Genomic DNA, 21,795 nt, shown 5'->3' with positions numbered 1-21,795 from the left:
GTCGTGCATCTTTGCCAAACCGTTGGTGATGAAAGCAATACTGCTCTATGCTGCTTGAATAATTTCGTGAGATTTCCAAATTGCGGGTGTTCCTGTGTAGCAAGCAGCAATTTGTCTGTCTGCTTCGTCAAACTTCGACAGTCCAAATCATCCTTGCCTGCTAAACCTGTGCGTATGTCCATTGACATCCATTCTGAAAATATTTCTCGGAAGAGAAAACATCCGCTGTGGTGGCCAAACAATGCGAGCATCCATTAATGCGGACGGCATTTAACGGTCTCCAAGAGGTGGCATATGCAACCAGAGGGAAGCTAGTTGAAAAATCGCCAGTTAACAAAAGTTTGAACGCGGATTACTCGGCCACCTTACGAGGTAGCGACCAAGCGACCTGATTTTTCACACAATAATAGATCATAGGCTGAAAATTTTATTAATATTTGAATATGAATATTATATGTATGCTATGTCATAACCATGAGTAAACATCGAATACCGCGCGGAAATCCTTAAAGGCTGATATTTATTGGGGTCCAATATTAAACTTTTACGCGAGAAAAAACGCGAACCGTCTTAAATTTGACGAATATTAACCACCCCCCCCCCCCCCTCTACTTTCCTACGTTTTGCGCTCGCCACGAACAACCTTGCACAAACGAAAACCCTGTTAATCAAACAACCTTACACACCCCTGCTATCGAATAAAGTCAAACTTTGTTTTCTAATAAAAGTTCAGGCTATGGTCTATGGATCATATTTTTTTGTGTGAAAAAATCAAGTCGCTGACTCATAAGATGGCAGAGTTACACGTGCCCAAAGTTTTGTTAAATGGGAATTTTGTTTGTTACGTTTCGCGGCGAGCGCAAAACGTAGGAAAGTAGGGGGGGGGTCGTCAAACTTAAGACGGTTCGCGTTTTCTCTCGCGCAAAAGTTTAATATTTTTAGACAGAAATGGACGCCAAATGATCTATTTTTGTGTAATAAAATCAAGTCGCCACCTTGTAAGGTGGTCGAGTAACCCGCGTTCAAACTTTTGTTAACTGACTTTTTTGTTAACTATAACATCCCTCTGGTAATATGGAGAAGGCGCTTGGCCCGTTGAGTTGCTGTTAACCCATATGTCTCCAAAAAACATTCGTTAATGGCTTTGTACCTACCTTTGTTTGGTGGTTTGTCCAGTTCATCTTGGACCAAAAGCTAATACGATGTGGTTAGTCTCGTCGGCCGAGATTTGTTTGAGTGTAAATTGTGCCACTGCTTGCCTAAATAATATGCGAGGCTGTACGGGACAGATATTCGGTTTAACAGACACTAAATTTTATTCGGAATTCATCGTTGTGGTCACCAAAAAGGCGGTTGAGAACTATCATTGCGCGTGTCAAGAACCGAATGCCGGCAAAATGCCACGTACGTGATACTGAAAAGAGTGACAAAATCAGCTTCGATACAGTCTACCGACAAAACACGGACACCACAATGATGTATAACACTGTTACAGCTGGCCATTTTTCCTTGCATTTGGACCAAAAATCAGATGCCGTTGGCTAGTGCTGCAAAGAAGGTACTTACTTAATAGCTTGAATTTTAAGTAAGCGTTGGAACACATACTTTTAAATTAACAACAGAGATCAACTTTTGTCAAAACGCTCTCAACAAGTCGATATGCCTTGATTTATTGTTTTGCACAATCTTTATGTTTGACTTTTGCGGAAAAATTTCCAGAATCTAAACCTATGTTCTGTGCTCAAACTTGGATGAAAATGGATTCCTCTCACAACGTAATAAAGAATTTTTTATTTTTCGAAATGGATGTCGATACATTATTATATCAAATATATTTCGCACAGGAAACAGGAAAAACAACAATTGTATAAATTCCCAACAGTTAAACTGCATTTACACAAGATATAGGCTAGCGCTGGACAAGCACTGATTCTAGAAAAAACTGATACAAGGGCTCAAACTGATACAAGGGTTCAATACTAAAAAATGCCGAGTAAAAATACTATAATTTGTAGGACAACAACACGAACAACCACCAAACATAACAAGTAAAATGAACACCAGTTCTTCACATAATCCCTTTACTACTTTAGTCAAAATAGTTATCTACATCGACTAGACCCCCAAGACCGTGGGCTTTGAGCATGTTTTGTGTGCTAGTCAAACATTTTATTTGTTCGTCTCTGTCAGTAAAATCGATTGCTTGTTTGGTTACTTTAAAGGCTTGAATCAGCATTTCGGCTGCTTTGACATTTCGAGACATCTTGAGGTACGTGCACCCCAGATTGTGGGATAGTATGCCGTACCATTTACGTCGTTGTACCTCATCGGTGCCATAGGTTTCCTGCATAAACTCTAAGGCCCTTTCAGTGGTTTCCGCATGACCCTCATCGTCGTCTGCATGGAGTTGTATTATCTCCATGCAGTGAAACGTGTGGATTTTTAGTTCAGTTAGATTTCTTTTATCATTTGAAGTTGTTTTTGAAACATCTTCAAGCAGTGGGCGAACCGCTTCAACGCAATACCGTTGAAAAAAAGGCGCGGCCTGTTCTGTGCGCTTGGAAACCTGATCTACAGCAGCAGTAAGAACCAAGATGCATTTGGACTTGTTTGCGCTCTCTACAATAGTCAGTTTACTCCTATCCGCAATTTTCGCAGCAACTATGCAGAGAATAATTGCATCAAAGTATTTATCTTTGTTTTGGGCGTTTTCTGCCAACGACACGACACTTTCAAACGTTTCACCCAGTTTTCTAATTACGATGAGAATTTTGCCAAGCAATTCATTGGCCTTTGTGCGGTTGTCAACAAACATTGCGCTGATGCAATACCTCATCAGAAAACCCACGTCTTTTTGGGAACCATCGAACTTATGAAAACCATCATGATCACCCAGAGCACGGTGAAATTCCCCATCTTTGTGATAAGCGTCAATGGTTTCTAAATTACAGTTAGTATCCTGTTATTTTAAGTATAGTAAGAAACAGCCTTTTCTTATTTTCATTATCATGAGAATTCATAAAATTTGATCGAAATTGTACTGTAGTTGTAACGCACCTTCATACCATAACGCTCGACAAAGGTTAGTTTTCCAGGAAGTTTTTTTTTTCCCTGTTAACACAAATTAGTAGATATGAAGACAAATTTGCATGAGATGGATTTACAATGTTTCATGGTGGGAAGTGCGAACACAAATCATTTTAAGCAAAAAGTTTTTTTTTTAAAGTAAAATATTGAATGGTTGGAGTTGTATGGTTAGAACTAATTTAAATAAAGCATGGATTGGTTTAGTAATTATTCCAATTTAATGCAGGACGCGACGTACCGATGTGTTTGAGAAGGAGTTGCATAAGTATACATCTAAACACCATATTGTTCTAAAATGCCTCCTTTTATTACCTTTCGCTTGTTTCCCTGAATCTTCATTTGGATTCTTTGATAAACCTGATAAGGACAAAATATACGTACTTCAGATAAAGGTTTGCATAGGCTAAATAGGCTGAAATGCTTACCTGGCAAGGTTAGTGTTTTGGGTTGTTTAATTGCTTCATCATCTAACTCTGAAAGAAGAAATATGTTTTTTGATTTTTTTGGACAATTTTACGTAACAGAAAGTTACCTGTTTCGCTATCTGTCATTTGTTGGTTTGAACCTGATCCTAAAACGCACAAAACGAAGCATTAACATCGGGAAGGGTATACCAGTAAATACAACAACTATTTTATCTTGTCTTCAATGACAACAAACTATCTTCTGGCAAATGATACCTATTGCTTTTAAGGCTGCCAGTTCAGGTTTCCATTGTAGTTCAGGTTTCAATTGAGTACCATGCTGTTCAGTCTGCCCGTTTTGTCCAAAAAAATATGCATCTAGAACAATTGAAGAGATAATTTTACAATTCATGTGCAATTGAAACATACTTAAACAGCAAAAACCCCCACATGATACTATGCGCACTAACGTGGAGGGATTTCAAAAATACAACGGAACCTCTCGAGTCAGGTGCCTAAACTGGCATGTTTTTTTTTAATTTTTTTCGCTTTAAAATGTACCAGAGAAGTCAGAAATTTTGTACCATACCTGTTGCGATAAGCACGGATTGTCTGCAAACAAAATATATATTTTAAGTACTAATATTCAAATAGCAAAATGGTATTATCCTTTTAAATCAAATCACATCGTAAAGGTACAACCTTGCTTTGATACCTACTATCACAACGCACATGTTTTTTTTTGTGGATAAACGTACTTACGCATAACGACAACTGATGCGGCTGATGTGAGAGTTCGACATTTTTTTTCTGGGCTGGTTGCTGTCACTTTGCCTTTTGTCCAACATAAGCTTGACTGCAGTCAGCGGCCTGTCGACAGGTTCTTTATGTAAACATTTTCTACAGGAAAGAAAAAAGTAAAATCACGTGATGTCACTGTAATATAAAACTACGACAAATATCCAGATATTAACAGATGTCCATAGGTCTCTCGCGTTATCCTGCGAATAAAATGGAAATTAATGGTAAGGATTTAGAAAAATCTGTTTCTGTAACGATGTTTGTTTATCGCATATCTTTGCATTTACTTTTGTCGTCATAACAGGTGCAGCAATTCCTTCGGTGCAATCTGATGCAGTTCCTATTGACCATTACCCCCATTTGGAACGTAAGTACTTGCTTGTAACAGGTTTCATTATTATTTGCATTACTGTGATAATATCATCATTGTTATTGTCATGTTGAAGAAGCTGTGACCACAGACGATGGAACAAACTGTAAACTGTCGAACTTGGATCTTGAAAAGATATTTCTTAAACCAGGTAAATTATCAAGGCCCAAAAACTAGTTGTTTATCAGATAAACCATTGCGATTTCAAACATAACTGGGAAGCAACGTTTGGAGCCCATAAGTAACCCTGTGATGATATCCGACTTCATAGCCTGTTAGTTAAACTGTTTTTTAGATAAAAGCCTCGACTACTTCAACAACGGACAGTTCGAAGAAGCATTTGGTGTTCTGGATCTGAGATCCAAAATGAGTGAAGAGCTGCGAAATGCAAACTTTTTACTTAAGTATTGTGAATGTTTAATGTGCACCGAAAATGACTACGAAGCACCTAAAGGCCAGTTAAAAGCTGTGTTTTTTAGCCTAAAACCAAAACAAGATTTGATTTTGCGGTTGGCACAAAAACTTCATGATTGTGGTAGATGCTTTGGGTCGTTACTTATGCATGAAATAATTTATGAAATGTTTTACGAGGATAGTGAAGCAAACGTTAAGCTTGAAATCTTAGAAAGCTGTCTTAGTGGCATGAAACAAGCAATCGCCAAAATGATGGTAGAAAACGATTGTTTTGAACTTTTCGTTAAACGTCACTTGCTCGAAAATATGTATGCAATGCGAGCTGCCCTCAAAAGTTTGGAAAACGTCAATATAAAATATAAGTGTGTTAAATATGCATGGGTGTCACACCACGTTGAGGTCTGCGAACCAGATGATTACAAGCGAATTGAAGTAGTTATGGAAACGATTCGTTACATGAAAGAAACACTGGGCAGCGAAAATACTCACAAACATCAAATTTGGGGTGCACTTTGTAACAACGTGGGTTCGACTTACTTGAAACTTGGGTTTTTTGATCAAGCCATTGCTATGTACCAAGATGCACTGACTTGTTTTAAAACGGCCGCGGACTTTCAAATCGAGTCAGAGAGAAAACCTCGCATACAAAAGACTGAACTTGCTCTAAGACGGGCAAAGGGAGAGGATAAAATTACCGCCGATGGTTCTCCCACCATATGCGCGCCCTCCTAACATGTATGCTTTATTTATGTAGTGTAAATTTTTATTTGTTCTGTAAGATTCATGTATACCTTATATGTACAAGTAATATATTCAGTGTGTACAAAATGCATCTAACGAATCGTTTTTTCTGTTAATTCAAGAAGATAAAACAAGTTTTGACGCTGCAAGTACCATTTTATCGCGTTGTACATGTTTTAGCGACGGTTTAGTTGCATTCTGCATACTAACACGACACATGTTTTGTCCAGCAACCCTCAACAATAACTTATTCACATTTAACAGAGATAAGAAGTAAGCAGTAAGAAGTAAATCAATTTAGTAATTGATTTGTCCGCTTAGCGATTGTACGGGTACAGAGAGAAAATAGTTGATTTGACAAAAAACATTTTACACTTAGGTGATATATATTGGCATTGCAAAATAGATGCCAAGAATGTCCACAATTTAATAAGTCTGTTAAACTTCAGATGACGAAATGCTTTTTGCTATAAATAATTACACAGGATTTCAATAGCCATGCATATGGGGCTCTAGATGCTTCTGTCCAAAATTTAGTTATGCCCTTAGTCTCGATGTACTGCGTTGGGAGATGACAAACTGGTGGTCGCGTACTTTTATATCTGTAAACATTTATTTATTCTATATTTTAATATGCGCACGTGCGTATAAAACCTTGCATGCTCTGTTTATGCTTATGTAATGGTATACCTAAAATGCCACACAATGACCAAAAAACATTGGCCTTCAGAGAACATCCCAGAGCCCTATAGGATAAGTTGGTAGCATTTTTCAATATTAAACTATACCGCTTTGTTATCATCAATCAGTTTCAATCTTGCATGCTGGTGCCTGTAACCATAAAAACATTTTTTTTAACAGAAAATGTCGACGAATTTCACGACAGCTGGGAAATTCAACCAGCTCTGGGCGCTCATCAGGCTTTCAATAAGTTTGATGGTCCCCAAAACGATTCAGGTTTTTTTATGAGCTATTGTATCAGTTGCATACTCGTTGACGATGATCCCGAGGCTGACGATGCGTTTGAAGAAATCATAACAATTGTACATAATATTGGCGAAGCTTTTGAAACGTTTTGTCATCAGCAGAAATCACAATACCAAGAAACAAAAGTTATGACGCCGTATTGCCCTGCATGATGACTGCGAAACTTGCTTAAATCGGCAACTTAACTTTAATGTGAAGCGAAAATAGGGCAAAGTGCATTTCGGTACTTCGTAGCGCATCAACACGTACGATTTGCTCATCCGATTCTGGGATACTTTTCCGTGGAGGCGATGACAGCCCACAGTTAGTTAGTCATAAACTGTAATAAACATATCATGCAGACATTTGTTTTTTTGTCGCATCCCACATATAACAAAGCAAACCACAAAGTGGGCGCAAGCCAAGAAACGGCTGCAAACAATATTATTCATTACGTGGAGGTGTTTAAATCCGGACATGATTATTGAAACTAACAAAATAACATAAACAGATTATAATAAAGCTTCAAACCTCCAGCTTTTCCAAACATAAAGTATGTTTACGTTTATTGGAAAATACTGTAAAGTTAATGCACCAAATTCGCACAAGTTAATGTAAGTTCACTTGTGGCAGATATTTAGGTTTCAAGCAGGCCTTACGAGATTTGGTGCAGCTAGGTCCCAAACCAACCTAGGAGCACACGAAGAGAACAATGGGGTCCACGAACAACAATTTTTGCTTTTATTTTAAAGGATCTCTGTCCTTTAAGGATAAGTTTATCATATAATTTATTGGTTCATTCTATCCATATTCTAAATAGGTTTGTGTTTGGGACGTAAAGCAGTTATAAGTTTGACGTAAAGTAATCAAAGTTTTTTTTCGTTCTCTTGTCACGTTGTGCAAATATTGTTAATGAACTGTGGAAAAATTAAAGGATCTTGTAATGTGGTACAGTACATTTTATACCTATTTAGTGCATGGGATCTGTGTGTTACAGTGGATAGTTTTTCACCCACTAAAGCAGCCTTTTCTATTTTTCAGTGGATTGTTGTGCATGAATTAAACATAAGATAATTGGTTGCTCCTCTGTGTAGGCGATGGCAGCCTGCGGTTCCTGTGTGGCGGTTCCATGTAACATTAGTCATTTGTTGTGATTGGGTTTTTGAGCAGTATCTTGTTTATGCAGCGTAGCGCATCCACACGTTCGATTTGCACATCTAATTCTGGGATGTTTTCGTGGAGAAAAAATTGGCCCACAAACACCAGTCTTTGCTTTGATACAAAAGGATCTCCATCGTAAAGGATGGGTTTCACCTATAATCTCATTTGATCTTCAAATAAATGGGCCTTGTGCAACTTATTTTCGTCTCTCAAAGGCACTGGTCCCAATTTATCAGATATTATTTTTCTGCGTCGAGATGCAAGTTATCCAGCTGGTCACAAATCCCGATCAGGTTTTCTACTGAATATATGGTTCAAGTTGTGTGACCAATGTTACCAATTGGTATGCCGAAACAGCCACCTTGTTGGTGCAGGCGTATATTGTTTTGAAACAAACAAAATACATTGATGACGCTGATGATAAAATCGTAGCATGTCCAACACACAGTCAATTCTAAAGGCACAAATATAGGAGGACGTTTGGATGTCAAAGATTATCCTAACCGATTTAAATGAGTTGCGAAAAGTGTTAATAGCTGTTATACACCCAGCTGGTAAAATTTGAAAAGTATTGTTGCGCAATACCTCAGCATATTGAAAGGAGTTCAACTCCTATTTGATGTGCTCTGCATGATGATTAACTTTAGTGTAAAGCGCAAAAAAGGCAAAGTGCATTTCGGTACTTCGTAGCGCATCAACACGTACGATTTGCAGATTTGATTCAAGGATGCGTTTCCGTGGAGTCAATGGCAGCCCACAGTTAGTTAGTCAGAAACTGTAGTGAACAAATCACGCAGATTTTGCTATTTTTGTCGCATCCTACATATAGTAACGCAAACCATAGGAACTGGGCGATTGCTCCTCACAAAAGTTGTCAGCTGAAAACAATTTTATTCACTCCGTGGAGGTGTTGAAGTCCGGACATGATTAATGAAACTATCATTAAACATAAACAGATGCTAATGAAGCTTAAAACCTCCAGCTTTTCCAAACGTAACGTATGTTTCGTTTATTGGCAAATACTGTAAAGTTAATGCACAAACTTTGTACGATTCAGTGTAAGTTTACTTGTGGCCGATATTTTGGTTTCAAACATGCCTTACGAAAGTGGGTGCAGCCAGGCCCCAAACCAACCTAGGGGCGCATGAAGAGAACAATTGGGTCCACGAACACCAATTTTTGCTTTTACATTGAAGGATCTCTGTTCTAAAACAGTGTTTCCTATTTGATGTGCTCTGCATGATGATTAACTTTAGTGTAAAGCGCAAAAAAAGCAAAGTGCATTTCGGTACTTCGTAGCGCATCAACACGTACGATTTGCATATCTGATTCAGGAATACTTTTCCGTGGAGGCAATGGCAGCCCACAGTTACTCAGTTAGAAACTATAGTAATCATATCGTACAAAATTTGTTATTTTGGTCGCATCCCACATACAATAACGCAAACCACAAAGTGGGCGCAAACCAGGAAACGGCTGGAAACAATATTATTCATTACGTGGAGGTGTTTAAATCCGGACATGACTAATGTAACAATCAAAATAACATCAACATATTCTAATGAAGCTTTAAACCTCTTACTTTTCCACACAAACGTATGTTTAGGTTCATTGGATTTATTGGAAGTAAAGTTAATTCACCATCTTCGTGCGATTTAATGCAAGTTTGCTTTCGGCCGAAATTTAGGTTTCAAACATGCCACACGAAAATGGATGCAGCCAGATCTCAAACCAACCTAGGAGCGCATGAAGAGAACAGTTGGGTCCACGAACACCAACTTTTGCTTTTATACTGAAAGATCTCTTTCGTAAAGACTGGCTTTCACCTATTATCTTATGTGATTTTAAGAAAATAGGCCTTGTGGGACGTGTTTATTTTTCTCAAAGGCCCTGGTCCCAACATCATCAGATAATGTTTTACTGGACTTTTATATAAACCCTGGTTATCCTGGCCACAAATCCCGATCAGGTTTTCTGGGTTTTAAAGCAGTGTCTTGATTGTGCAGTGTAGCGCATCAACACGATCGATTTGCACATCTGATTCTGGAATGTTTTTTCGTGGAGGTAATGGCAGCCCACAGTTAGTTAGTCAGAAGCTGTAGTGAATATATCATGCAGACATTGCTGTATTTGTCGCATCCCACATACAATAACGCAAACCACAAAGTGGGCGTAAGCCAGGAAACGGCTGGAAACAATATTATTCATTACGTGGAGGTGTTTAAGCCCGGACATGATTAATGCAAGTATTAAATTAACATCAACAGATTATAATGAAACTTCAAACTTCTAGCTTTTACAAATTAAATGTTTGTTCATTTCTTGTGAAATACTGTAAAGTTAATGGACCGTACGATTGAATGTAAGTTCCGTTTCGGCCGAAATTCAGGTCTTACGAAAGTGGGTGAAATAAGGTCACAAAATTGTTTTTGTCTGGAGGTTCTTTATCGTAACGGCCGGGTTTATGTGATCTCAAAAAATGAGCCTTGTTCGGCGTATTTTTTTTCTCAAGAGGCAAACTTCATCTGATATTATTTACTGCACCGAGATACAGGTTATCTTGGTCGCAAATCCCGATCATATTTACTACTAAATAAATGGATCAAGATACCTGACCAATGATTCCAATTGTCTGTTCCTCTCCATCAGCTATTGAATAAAAGGTTAAATTTGAAATTTACACATCTCTTTATTTCCCTCTACCGGATTAATGCAATAATTCCCTGAAACAATTAAGCGACGCATATTTAAGTCCCAGGATGGTTTTATTTCCGCACACTAACTTTCCTACTATATTGGATGAACTAGATGTTAAATCCTACGATGGATGAACACAACATCTTTAGATACTGTTTTAACTTAGTAATTCCTAGTGATTACGTTGGTTAAACTTAAAAAAGGTGTACTTATTTCCTATAATGCGCAAACTCACTTGCCGAAGCAATTTTGTATGAAGTAAAATATTTATAAGTTGAATACTTTTATAAAATAGAAGTTCAACTAAATTGCTCTCCCAATGTAATAAACTCTTTCATATCTGGTATGCAAATATTGTGCAGATTTAATATCTTAAACTACATAGCAGATCCAAAACCTGACCCATAATCAAAATAATTTTTCCCAATTTTGCAGAAAACACAAATGCGTCCCGAAAGAATCTACATTTTATGAACATCTCAAACCTTTAAAACGTGGGATCAATTTGTGGGGATAGGTTTTAGAGCAATATCTTGTTTATGTTGCGTAGCGCATCCACAGGATCGATTTGCACATCTGATTTTGGGACGCTTTTCCGTGGAGGCAATGGCAGCCCACAGTTAGTTAGTCAGAAACTGTAGTAAATATATCATAGATAGATTGCTATTTTTGTCGCATCCCACATACAATAACTCAAACCACAAAGTGGGCACAAAAAAGGAAACGGCTGCAAACAATGTTATTCATTGCGTGGGGGGTTTAAGCCCGGACATGATTAATGCAAGTAATGAATTAACATCAACAGATTATAATGATACTTCGAAGTTCTAGCTTTTACAAATAAAAGATTTGTTTATTTGTAGTAAAATACTGTAAAGTTAATGCCAGATACGATTTAAGGTAAGTTTGCTTTCGGCCAAAATTCAGGCCTTGCGAAAGTGGGTGCAATGAAGTTTCAAACCTCCAGCTTTTCCAAACATAAAGTATGTTTACGTTCATTGGCATATACTGTAAAGTTAATGCACCATCTTTGTATGATTCCGTGTAAGTTTACTTGTTGCCGATATTTAGGTTTCAAACCGGCCTTACGACAGTGGGTGCAGACAGGTCCCAAACCAATCTAGGAGCCCATGAAGAAAACAATTGGGTCCACGAACACCAATTTTTCCTTTTCTTCTCAAGGATCTCTGTCCAAAAGTCTATGCCTCACAAAGTTTATGGATTCATGCTATTAATATTCTCCATAGGTTTATGTTTGGGACGCAAAGTAAATACGAGTTTGACGTAGAGTAATAAAAGTTTTGTTCCGTTCTTTGTCACGTTGAACACATATTGTAAATGAATTGTGGTAAAACTAAAAGATTTCATAATGTGGAAAAATACACTTTATACCTATTCAGTGCATGGGATCAGTGTGTTGGACAGATTAGTTTTGCAACCACTAACTCAGCCAATTCTGATTTTAAGTGGATTGTTGCGCACGAATTAAATGAAAAAAAAAATAGTTGCTCCTCTGTGTAGGCAATGGCAGCCTACGGTTCCTGTATTCGTATATCATTAGTCATTTGTTGTGATTGGGTTCTAAAGCAGTATCTTGTTTATGCAGTGTATCGCATCAACACGTACCATTTGTACATCTGATTCCGGGGATGCTTTTCCGTGGAGGCAATGGCAGTCCACAGTTAATTAGTCAGGAACTGTAGTGAATATATCATGCAGACATTGCTATTTTTGTCGCATCCCACATACAATAACGCAAACCACAAAGTGGGCGCAGGCCAGGAAACGGCTGGAAACAATTATTCGTTACGTGGAGGTGTTTAAGCCAGGACATGATTAATGCAAGTAATAAATTAACATCAACATATTATGATAAAACGTCAAGCTTCTAGCTTTCACAAATTAAATGCTTGTTCATTTCTTGTAAAATCAAATTGTGCTTTCGGCCGAAATTCAAGCGGATGCAGTCTGGTCCCAAAAACTTTTTTTGACTGAAGGGCCTTTATCGTAATGGCCTAGTTTATGTAATCGTACAAAAATGAGCCAGCTACTAAATAGATGGATCAAAATGTCTGACCAATGATTCCGATTGTCTGTTTCTCTCTATCAGCTATTTAAAGAAAACGTTTAATTTGGAAATTTACACAACTCTTTATCTCCCTCTACCGGATTAATGCAATAATTCCCTGAAACAATTAAGCGACGCATATTTAAGTCCCAGGAAGGTTTTACTTTCGTAAACTAACTTTCCTACGATATTGGATGAACTAGATGTTAAATCCTACGATGGATGAACACAACATCTTTGCATACTGTTTTAACTCCTAGTAATTGCGTTGGTCAAACCGAAAAAACGTGTTCTTATTTCGTAAATGCGTACACTCACTTGCCGAAGCTATTTATTATGAAGTAAAGTATTTATAAGTTGAATACTTTTATTGGATATTACCAGTGGAGGCGAAAAAGCAATTGACAAGAACTAAGTGGGTATGTCACAGGTATATAGATGCTGTATATTTTCGAGACAGGATATGTCACATGTACATTTCTTCCTCGTTTGGTGTTGTATTGCATAAGGATAATAAAGAAACACACCACAACTCCAAACGAGGGGTTAAATTTGTTTATCTGGGAGCAATATAAATAGTGCGACGTCATTTCTATCTTTAGGGAGCCCAAGTTGTCGTTAGGTGATAAGCAATATTTTGCGCTGTAGTTATGTTGACATATGATGCAATGCGGTGTTTTGACCACATCCAGACATAACATTGTTGTAAAAATGCAATTTTTACCGCAATTGGAAAAATTACCTAATTATGTTTGACAAATTCCCTGACCAACGTTACAAAAAATCTGTAATAATATCCGTGTGTTGTTGCATACTATTATTCTGACTTGGTTTTCGATTTTCCTTTGATACGATTATAATGTAGACTGACATATATTTTATACTTATTTCAGGTTCTACACGCGGTAGCGCTGTTGCACTTTTCACGGTAGCGCTGTTGCACCCGTAGTAGCAAACTTATTTGTAACTAAACGTAAAAACGTAATTCAAGTGGTAGTTTTTTCAATCTTAAGCTATCAAAATCTTGTTTGCAAGTAAAACACAACGTATTTTGTGTGTTATGGTCTTTACATTTGTTAGTAGTCGTTTCGTCCACCATCCGGCGAGACTTCCTCAAGGTTATGAAGCAACGATAAGTCTCGCCGGATGGTGGACGAAACGTTGGCTACAATAAACACTTTCGTAACTTAAGCGCCAAAATAACAATTCTTATCAATTACTATGCCTGGCGGCAAGAATAGTAATATAAGATGTTGTAAGAATGTTGTTGAGAATGTTTGAGATTATTTTCTATGTAACAGTGGAAAAACAGTAATAACATTCCACCTTATTCTGCCCTTCTTTATGAAATGTACAGAAAAAAGTATAATCTGTATAAATCAAACTCTAAAAGTTTTTTTGACCGAATTTGATTATATTTTACGAGGGTTAAATATTTACAAATCTGGATGATATATTTACAAACATCTTTCACAACAAGGACAAAATTTATAAGAAAGTATTGTAACAATCACAAGACGACAAGATTTTACAAAATGCATCAATAAAAACCGAAATCACCAAACTGTTTCAAAAACCTGCATTGTTTCTACTGCTATCACATTAATGAAAATCACGTATAAAAGACAGCGACTTACACTCGCATCAATAAACGAAGTACACTTGCTTAACTTTGTTCATTTTTACATTGGATATTTGTGTTCAGCTGCGACCGGTTTTACGACTAGAAGTCAAAATCAACCAAGCCACCAATGCCGGTGCACTTAAGCATGCTTTCTGTGTTGGTTATGTTACTTTGCTTACTCTTCTGCTTTTTGGTCATCGAAATCGTTTGCTTTCTGTAATACTTCATATGCCCGAATTATCATGCCAGCAGCCTCCACGTTGCGAGAAAGCTTGAGGTAGGTACACCCGAGATTGGAAATCTGTGGTTTGAGGTTTGAGATGAGGGGCTGAGTTCTACCTCAAAACCAATGCCCCCCTTTTGCAAATATAAGTACCTTCTACGTGGGGCAATTCTCCCAACAAAAATCTCCTGTAGAACACACAATAGTTAGTAGTTGGATATGTAAACCATTTTTGTCACACGCTGTTGGATGATTTAAAACAAGATTATTTTCAGCACCAATTAGTATAAAACCTTCAAAACAACGGTCCACAAAATAAGACAGCGTATTGTATTTAGCCCAGAATCGGAATTGGAACCAAAGTAAAGGAACGAAAACTTGAATTAAAGGCGTAAGAGCAGTTCAATTTCGTCTTTGTTCGCATGGTTATTTCCAAGACGCTATCAGCCAGTTGGAATTATCTCAAAAAGTTTACCCACTAGACGGCGCAAGGCATTTAAAAGAAAGATGGATAGCACACCCGACCCACATACCATGATCGGAATTCGTGGGTGCGTGTGGTCAAAAAAATGTTGCATTAAGAATAAACCATTAAATAACTCGCAATTCGTTTTTCTTAACTCAAAAAAATTTTGGAACAATAAACTACAGATTTGCCACAATAACTTTATGAAAGGAAAAGAAATCAATATATTTTATAGAAGCCGAATCACAAGTACGATTTCGAGATGTACACTTAAAAACAACGTCATCAGTGCTCTCATTGTTATGTTAACTACAATCCACAGCCACGTGAGAGCATGACCATTTTGTGCTATTTTCACACAGCCTGTTTGTCGGTAATCCACCGACGTTTTAGTTTGCAATTTTCTCGCAATAAATTAATATCATTCTGAAAAGACAACGTTTGTTTAATTAAGTTTGGCAGCATATGTTAATTAACTGCATGTTCTCCGCCTGATTGTAACATCGTAATCACTACCATGAGTTCTGATGGTTTAAACGTGTTACGTAAACTGTCCTGAATATTATGTGTGTTTCATTTAAACGCTAGGTGAAGACATTAAGACGAAAAATAGACAAGGGTTTGTTGCGTCAGAAAAATATAATTTTTTCTGTATGGGTGAAAGTTCGTTGAGATTAAGGTGACAAGCATAGGCCTGGTGAGATTTTTGATTATTTTAGGGATTCTCATGTGGCCGGAACTTTCAAGTGATTTGTCATGGCTGTATACTCGTTTAATTAGAAAATTGTGAATTTCCTGCATGAACATCGTTGAGAATTTCTACTGTGCAAATCTGTCGTGTACACTATCGTCTTCCATAGATCAATCAGGCAATGTTGCAATAAGCCTACAAAACCTCTAATTAAAATGTTAATTTTAGAACACATTAAATGCAGGAAAGTGATTTTGCTTGCTTCGCGCTGTGTATGAATAGATTTAAATGCTCAATGTATATTTAATTAAAAACTATCGCCAAAGTGCGCAACTCGTTTGTAAGTAAAACACAATAGTTGTTGACGCTAGATCGTGCACTTGTATTACACCAGTATTTTTTCCCTGTCATGTATAGCGTAAATTGGCCCACAGGCGTTGTTTCGCAAACAAAACGATTCGGTTCAACTGAACAGCTGCAAGCCGTCAGGTGTCTGTCGTGTTCATTGGACCGATTAGTCAACAACCTAGTTTAAATCCTATACCAACAGTTACAGACAGAATGTTGTGGAGCAGTGCTTTGTGTTTAGCCTAAGCTTACAACGTCATGTTAGTTTACTTAACCCATACTTTCAAGCTTTCCTTTCAACCAGATTTTGTATTTCGTGTCAACAAACATACAATCGATAAATTCGGTTATATACAAAAAATATACATGGGGAAAACAACGTTTGTACACACAAAAGACAAGCAAGCAAATTGATTAAAATGTATTTTTAAGCAATATAATATCCAGGCAAGCGAGGACAGGGCCGCGGTTTCGAACCATCAGGTCTCATCGCTGCATCTTTATAATATTTATTTATGTATATGTTTACATGCTATTAAGATGTTAAGCAAGACGGAAGGTCAGTGTCTTCTCGTAAAAGTTCCTGTAGACGATCGTTTAATTGTGATGCGGTTGTGATACCAATTACATCCTCTTTGCCATGCGCCCTACGTAAAGCCATGCCGGTTTGTTCGAGATGTTTTTCTCGATCAGATTCACGTTGAAAGTCATTTGAAGATTTAAAACAATCCAACGCTTCCTTATAGTAGCTAATGGCTTTGTCCGTGTATCCCAGACTTAAGTAAACTGACCCAACGTTACTACAAAGAGTGCCAAAAATTTGATGCTTATTTGCATTTTGTCCCAATGTTGCCCGCATGTAACGAATGGTGTCCACTATTAATTCAATGCGTTTATGTTCGTCTGATTCACAAACTTCAACATGGTGAGTCATCCATCCATATTTTACACATTTGTAGTTGGCATTAACACCTTCTAATTGCAACAAGCTTTCTGTCATGTCATACATGGTTTGCAATAGATGACGACGAATAAAAATGCCAAAATTTTCGTCACGTTCAACCATGGTAGATGCACAAAGTTTAATGCCACTTACACAGTGTTCAAGGATTTCCAATTTAGCATTTGCGTCACTGTCCCCGTAAAACATTTCGTGATAAATTTGATACAAAATCAATGACCCAAAATAACGCTCCTTCTTACAAAGTTTTTTAGCCAACCACAAAATCAAATGTTCTGGGGGGTGTAGTCTTTCGAGAGCATTTTTTAATTGTTGCTTTGGTTGCTCATAATCATTTTCTGTTGCCATAAGACATTCGCAATATTTAAGTACGTAGTGAATGTTACGCAATTTTTCACCCATTTTCTTTCGATGCACAAGAACGCCATGAGCCTCCTCAAATTGGCCCTCATTCAGACATTCCGATGTGTCATCTTCAAAAACGTTTTTTTTTTAACTAGCTTACTTTTTTGTACCGAAACAAGTTGAAATCAATCAAAATTGCTGTGAAATTATGCAACTAATAGCCTCTTACTTGATATCAGAAATGTCTTTTCAAAATGAAATTTTGATAGTTGCAAGATTTCCTCGTCATCTACAAACAAAATGAGTCATATAATCGTAAAACGATGGGTGCATGTAGTTGACAATTTTTACGTACGGCAAATTTCTGAAGAGTTTTCCGGCACATTTTCTTCTCTGTCTGTTGTTTCTCCACCATTTTCTAACTGTTCTTCTCCACCTCCAACTATCCCTGGTTCTTCGTGATCTGTTTTTAATTTGTCATGTGAGCATTAGGCAAAAGTACAACCTAAATCTTGATATAGTTTTTAAAGTTAGTCATACCGTCATTCATGCTTTGGTTTCTTCCCAAGTGATTAGCGCTCGACTGAAAAGCCATATTTATAGAGTATGTCACGTGATTTTCCCTTTTTTATCGAACATAAAGCCCGCGTTCTATGCCAACCAAACCTATTTGCTGTGGGTCGGATCTTCAGTAAACACCTTGGTGCAACTTTTGGAATCGTGATTTTAGTTCTATAAAAGCAAAGCAGCTGAATTGAAAGCATGGGTGACCAACAGCTGAGTAATTTCAACATTAATTTCAACAAGTATGAATATTTCTATACTTAACGTTCCTAGTTGCACTTTGGTCAAACATTATTTGAGACTTTTGTGTTATTTTTCAGCGGAAATGTTCTAATAAACCCAGGTATGTCAGTGTTTTACGTCACAGGGTTTTTAATGTTTTTATTTTGTTGCGGAATTCTATTGATTACCACATGAATAAAACTTTATGTTTCCTGCTTTCCTGTTGATGAGATTGTAAATGTTTGTTCAAATGTTATATACTTACCTTATGTCTTTTAAGCTGGTGGTGTTCAATATGGAAGGAGCGAGAGCTCAAGACCAAGAGGTATTGAACCATTTTAGTATATTTGAAACATAAACCTCGAATCTAAAAAACTTATGTGCAAGCCCCACGATCTCATTGATATTACAGAAAAGCCTAGACACTTACTATAACTTAGCTAAAACACTTTTAGCGAAGATGAAAAATGCTAACATGTTACTTCTGTTGTAGAGCACCACGACAAAGATGTCGAAGATCTGAAGCAAAAGGTTGAAGGTAATTTTTGTTCTTTTTTTGTTTTCCTACTTCATAACAGAATTATGAAAACTTGCCTATTTGTAAAATGGCATAAAATAAGTAATAAATTGTTGCAGAACTTCAAAAGAAACTCCGAAGTATAGTAACTGAAGGGCAAACAGGTATGTAAGGTAGTAATTTATACTTTTGTGGACAAAATACTTCTGTAAAGGTGGTAATATTTTGCACTTACATTATTGTAATATAGTCTTATGTGAGGTAATCATAACACATCGGATTTTGGTAACCTCATTTAATACGGATTCCATTTAACTGGGGTCATGAATTTTTCTCAATAAATTAACTAGTTGGTTGATTGGTGCTTAAGGTTACTTCAACCCCCATTTACTACAATATTTAGTTTATATCTAGAAATGTACATGATCTTCATCTTTCAATTATATTTGAATATGGGGTCATTGCTATTTGGTGTAACGTTTTTCAGACAAACAGACATTTTCCAATCATCTCAAGAAACTTAAAGGTAAGTCGCTGACGTATGTTTAACTATACAGCGCAGAGACGCACCTTAGTGTCTTGGTTGCAATCTTCAGGGATTCTGAGAGTTTTTAACATATTTGCTATGGCAATTTATGCTATTAGTATATAAAACAAGGCTTTGTGTTTTAATTTTTTAATATCTGATACAAGTCTGTGAAGCTTGTTCCTGTTATTAGTTAAATCAAAATTAGGATTCTAATTTCTTTGTAGTTCAACTGCATAAAGCAATCTTGACAATTTCAGACTAATCATGCTTTCTTTGCGCACAAACGCAAAAATTAATTGGTAATAAAATTAAACTTCGAACACAAAAAATTTTCAACATTGAAGCGTACTTGGTCGAATTAGATTAGAAATCGCTATAGTTGTAGTATAGATTTTCAACGGTCGTGCTGAGTTCACCCGCTTAATTGTTGTTTAATTTTAGATGCAAAAGAAAAGCTGCAACAAAAAATGATGACACAAGGTAGGAATTAAAAAGTGATCTTTTAACCTTAAGTCCCTTGCTGTATCCAAAGTTACACACGAAGTGTGATTAAGTTTCATGGTGCATAAAATAATTTCAAACTAATTTTGTAACAGAAAATTCGTTTTGGATGACTGATTTTCGCCAGGCTTTGTGGCACGAAGGTATGGTTTACGTCACGAAACACAAAATATTTATTTTTTTACCACTAGTATTCGAACCCAGGATACCCTGGCTACGAATCTCGATACAATATGTGAGTGGCACACATTTGCATTGGAAAAAAATGGTAAATTTTTGAACGCTTTTCGCTTTATTGAAAAAAGAAAAAAGTCGCTTTGCTTGTCCAATATAGCAAAACAATGGTGAAGTTTTAAACATTGGCATTTCTGAATTGTAAAATTCACGAAACCGAGACTACGTTGTTATCGCTAATCATATTAGTTTAAATGCAGTCTTGTGTACACGTGACCAACATCATATTATACAACATAATTTCTTTTCATAGAAACCATCGACAAATTTCACGAGAGATTGGAATTTCAGCAAGCTTTGGGTGCGCATCAGGCTTTCAATAAGTTTAATGGTCCCCAAAAAGACTTAAGTTTTCTCATGCGTTATTGTATCAGTTGCATGCTGGTTAACGATGATAAAGAGGCTAACGAGACGTTTGAAAAAATCATGGCAATAGTATATAACATGGGCGAAACTTTTGACAGCGTTTTGTCATTATCAGAAACCGCAATACAGAAAAAAAAATATTTTGACGCCATTTTGCTCTGCATGATGGCTGCGAAACTTGCTAAAATCGGCAACTTATCCATTGTGGAAAGCGCAAAGAAAGCTAAATGCATGTCGGTTCTTCGATTAGCAGCTGAACAAATTTCCGAGAACACAAAGCTGGCTGCGCACTTTCTTAAACGTCACTGCGTTAAGGCCATGCAACCGCTCTTTAAAGATATTCTAACAACTTCAAGCGGTGCTCGGGCCGAAAACATAATACAACTTAAAATTTCCGCTTATCATTGCATGGAAATGATAAAGCTTTACGCCGACGACGATGAAGGTCGCGCCGAAAATATTGAAAATGCTTTAGATTTCTTGCGACAAACTTATGGAGCAGATGTTATGCGTCGTAAATGGTATGGGGTTCTGTCACACAACCTGGGTTGCACTTATCTAAAAATGTCTCGCAATAACGAAGCCGCCACTATGTTGATGCTGGCTTATGATGTTTTATGGCAGGCAACAGACTTTGATAGCCCCACTGATAAAATGCAAAATATTGCCCAAACACGGAACATGCTAAAAGCCCAAGGTATTGGGGGCCTTCTCAATGTGGACAACTATAAACAATAATTTTTGCAAATCGAAATCGGTAATTTGGAAATTACCTGAGTATATAGTATGTAACGCTTTCTTATATTTTAGTTAGGTTGTGACGAAAAGTGAATTAATTTGAATGCGTGCATTTGTGTATATTATTTTGTCTGATGTAGAATTGTTGTAAATTGTAAAGAGTGCAAAGTCCAATATTGTCATTTCAAATTTCTCAGTTTTTAAGTTCTTTCTGAAACAAGTTTAAATAAGTAACTGCCGTTTTTTGTCTAAATTTTCAAGAAGCCGTTTTGAAACATTTCCGCGAAAGGAACAAAGATGTTTCACCAGGCCACCTGCTATTACTTTACCAATGTTCTTGAATTTGTAAAAACGTTAAATTCATGTCATAATTAACTCCTATATTTACACTTTTTACACTGTTTCCAGTTTATCTTGCTCTGGATCGTTTTTATTTAAGTTTTTAACGCGAGTCTTCTTGCACACAATATCTTCTTGCGTAATATATACTGCCCTCTGAGTTGCGATATTTCATTAATAAACGAAATATCAAAGAACAAAAAATTTAATAATTAGCTTCCAGACCAGGTTCCAATTTGTTTTTTAATTGAGCCTTTGATCTACTGCGTAAACGCCCACAAATAGGTAGTTCACATTATTAGGTGTTAATCACCTTAGTCTATTTCACATGCGAACGGCGACCGATGAAACCAAACCGTGTGCGTTCATCTTTGGTTGGCATAATTTCTCCATAGTGATGCAGTGAAATAGCGTTATA

General features: G+C 36.9%; 4 protein-coding genes across 5 annotated transcripts; 2 read left to right on the top strand and 2 right to left on the bottom strand.

The window, feature by feature from the left end:
* Positions 1–1,771: 1,771 nt before the first annotated feature.
* LOC145898978 (uncharacterized) lies at positions 1,772–4,345 on the bottom strand. Its single transcript, XM_082987679.1, has 8 exons — positions 4,254–4,345; positions 4,081–4,103; positions 3,768–3,869; positions 3,620–3,658; positions 3,513–3,560; positions 3,400–3,444; positions 3,058–3,111; positions 1,772–2,940 (listed from the first exon to the last, which is right to left on the bottom strand). The coding sequence occupies exons 1-8, from the start codon at positions 4,337–4,339 to the stop codon at positions 2,090–2,092; spliced, it is 1,248 nt and encodes a 415-aa protein (XP_082843805.1). The 5' UTR covers positions 4,340–4,345; the 3' UTR covers positions 1,772–2,089.
* Positions 4,346–4,476: 131 nt separating this feature from the next.
* On the top strand, positions 4,477–6,328 carry LOC145899046 (uncharacterized). 2 transcript variants are annotated; one of them, XM_082987757.1, is made up of 4 exons: positions 4,477–4,516; positions 4,597–4,659; positions 4,739–4,813; positions 4,958–6,328. In XM_082987757.1, exons 1-4 carry the CDS (start codon positions 4,504–4,506, stop codon positions 5,806–5,808), a joined length of 1,002 nt encoding a protein of 333 aa, XP_082843883.1. In that variant the 5' UTR covers positions 4,477–4,503; the 3' UTR covers positions 5,809–6,328. The 2 variants fall into 2 exon arrangements, with proteins under 2 accessions (XP_082843883.1, XP_082843884.1); XM_082987758.1 differs by having other exon boundaries at positions 4,478–4,516; positions 4,742–4,813.
* Positions 6,329–16,382: 10,054 nt separating this feature from the next.
* Positions 16,383–17,925, bottom strand: LOC145899056 (uncharacterized). The gene is made up of 4 exons (XM_082987769.1): positions 17,908–17,925; positions 17,723–17,830; positions 17,597–17,656; positions 16,383–17,495 (listed from the first exon to the last, which is right to left on the bottom strand). Exons 1-4 carry the CDS (start codon positions 17,915–17,917, stop codon positions 16,597–16,599), a joined length of 1,077 nt encoding a protein of 358 aa, XP_082843895.1. The 5' UTR covers positions 17,918–17,925; the 3' UTR covers positions 16,383–16,596.
* A 123-nt stretch (positions 17,926–18,048) lies between these two features.
* LOC145898853 (uncharacterized) lies at positions 18,049–21,528 on the top strand. The gene is made up of 9 exons (XM_082987489.1): positions 18,049–18,173; positions 18,252–18,274; positions 18,434–18,478; positions 18,647–18,691; positions 18,790–18,834; positions 19,158–19,196; positions 19,641–19,679; positions 19,796–19,843; positions 20,188–21,528. Exons 1-9 carry the CDS (start codon positions 18,130–18,132, stop codon positions 21,036–21,038), a joined length of 1,179 nt encoding a protein of 392 aa, XP_082843615.1. The 5' UTR covers positions 18,049–18,129; the 3' UTR covers positions 21,039–21,528.
* Positions 21,529–21,795: the final 267 nt, after the last annotated feature.

Source organism: Ascidia mentula, chromosome 4, assembly GCF_947561715.1.
Source record: "Ascidia mentula chromosome 4, kaAscMent1.1, whole genome shotgun sequence".
Taxonomy (NCBI): Eukaryota; Metazoa; Chordata; class Ascidiacea; order Phlebobranchia; family Ascidiidae; genus Ascidia; species Ascidia mentula.
The sequence above is the reverse complement of the archived record's forward strand: the minus strand, read 5'-3'. Positions and strand labels throughout refer to the sequence as shown.

What these genes read in the sequence shown, in the direction of transcription:
- LOC145899046 (XM_082987757.1), top strand. An exon ending in CCATTACCCCCATTTGGAAC is followed by an intron (nt 4,660 to 4,738) that starts GTAAGTACTTGC and finishes GTCATGTTGAAG; the next exon opens with AAGCTGTGACCACAGACGAT. An exon ending in AAAGATATTTCTTAAACCAG is followed by an intron (nt 4,814 to 4,957) that starts GTAAATTATCAA and finishes ACTGTTTTTTAG; the next exon opens with ATAAAAGCCTCGACTACTTC.
- LOC145898978 (XM_082987679.1), bottom strand. Translation starts at nt 4,339, where the DNA reads ATGTTGGACAAAAGGCAAAGTGACAGCAACCAGCCCAGAAAAAAAATG. An exon ending in AATGACAGATAGCGAAACAG is followed by an intron (nt 3,561 to 3,619) that starts GTAACTTTCTGT and finishes TTCTTCTTTCAG; the next exon opens with AGTTAGATGATGAAGCAATT. An exon ending in CAAAACACTAACCTTGCCAG is followed by an intron (nt 3,445 to 3,512) that starts GTAAGCATTTCA and finishes TGTCCTTATCAG; the next exon opens with GTTTATCAAAGAATCCAAAT.
- LOC145899056 (XM_082987769.1), bottom strand. An exon ending in AAACTCTTCAGAAATTTGCC is followed by an intron (nt 17,657 to 17,722) that starts GTACGTAAAAAT and finishes TTTTGTTTGTAG; the next exon opens with ATGACGAGGAAATCTTGCAA. An exon ending in AAAGACATTTCTGATATCAA is followed by an intron (nt 17,496 to 17,596) that starts GTAAGAGGCTAT and finishes ACGTTTTTGAAG; the next exon opens with ATGACACATCGGAATGTCTG.
- LOC145898853 (XM_082987489.1), top strand. Translation starts at nt 18,130, where the DNA reads ATGGGTGACCAACAGCTGAGTAATTTCAACATTAATTTCAACAA. An exon ending in TCTGAAGCAAAAGGTTGAAG is followed by an intron (nt 18,692 to 18,789) that starts GTAATTTTTGTT and finishes AAATTGTTGCAG; the next exon opens with AACTTCAAAAGAAACTCCGA. An exon ending in TCATCTCAAGAAACTTAAAG is followed by an intron (nt 19,197 to 19,640) that starts GTAAGTCGCTGA and finishes GTTTAATTTTAG; the next exon opens with ATGCAAAAGAAAAGCTGCAA.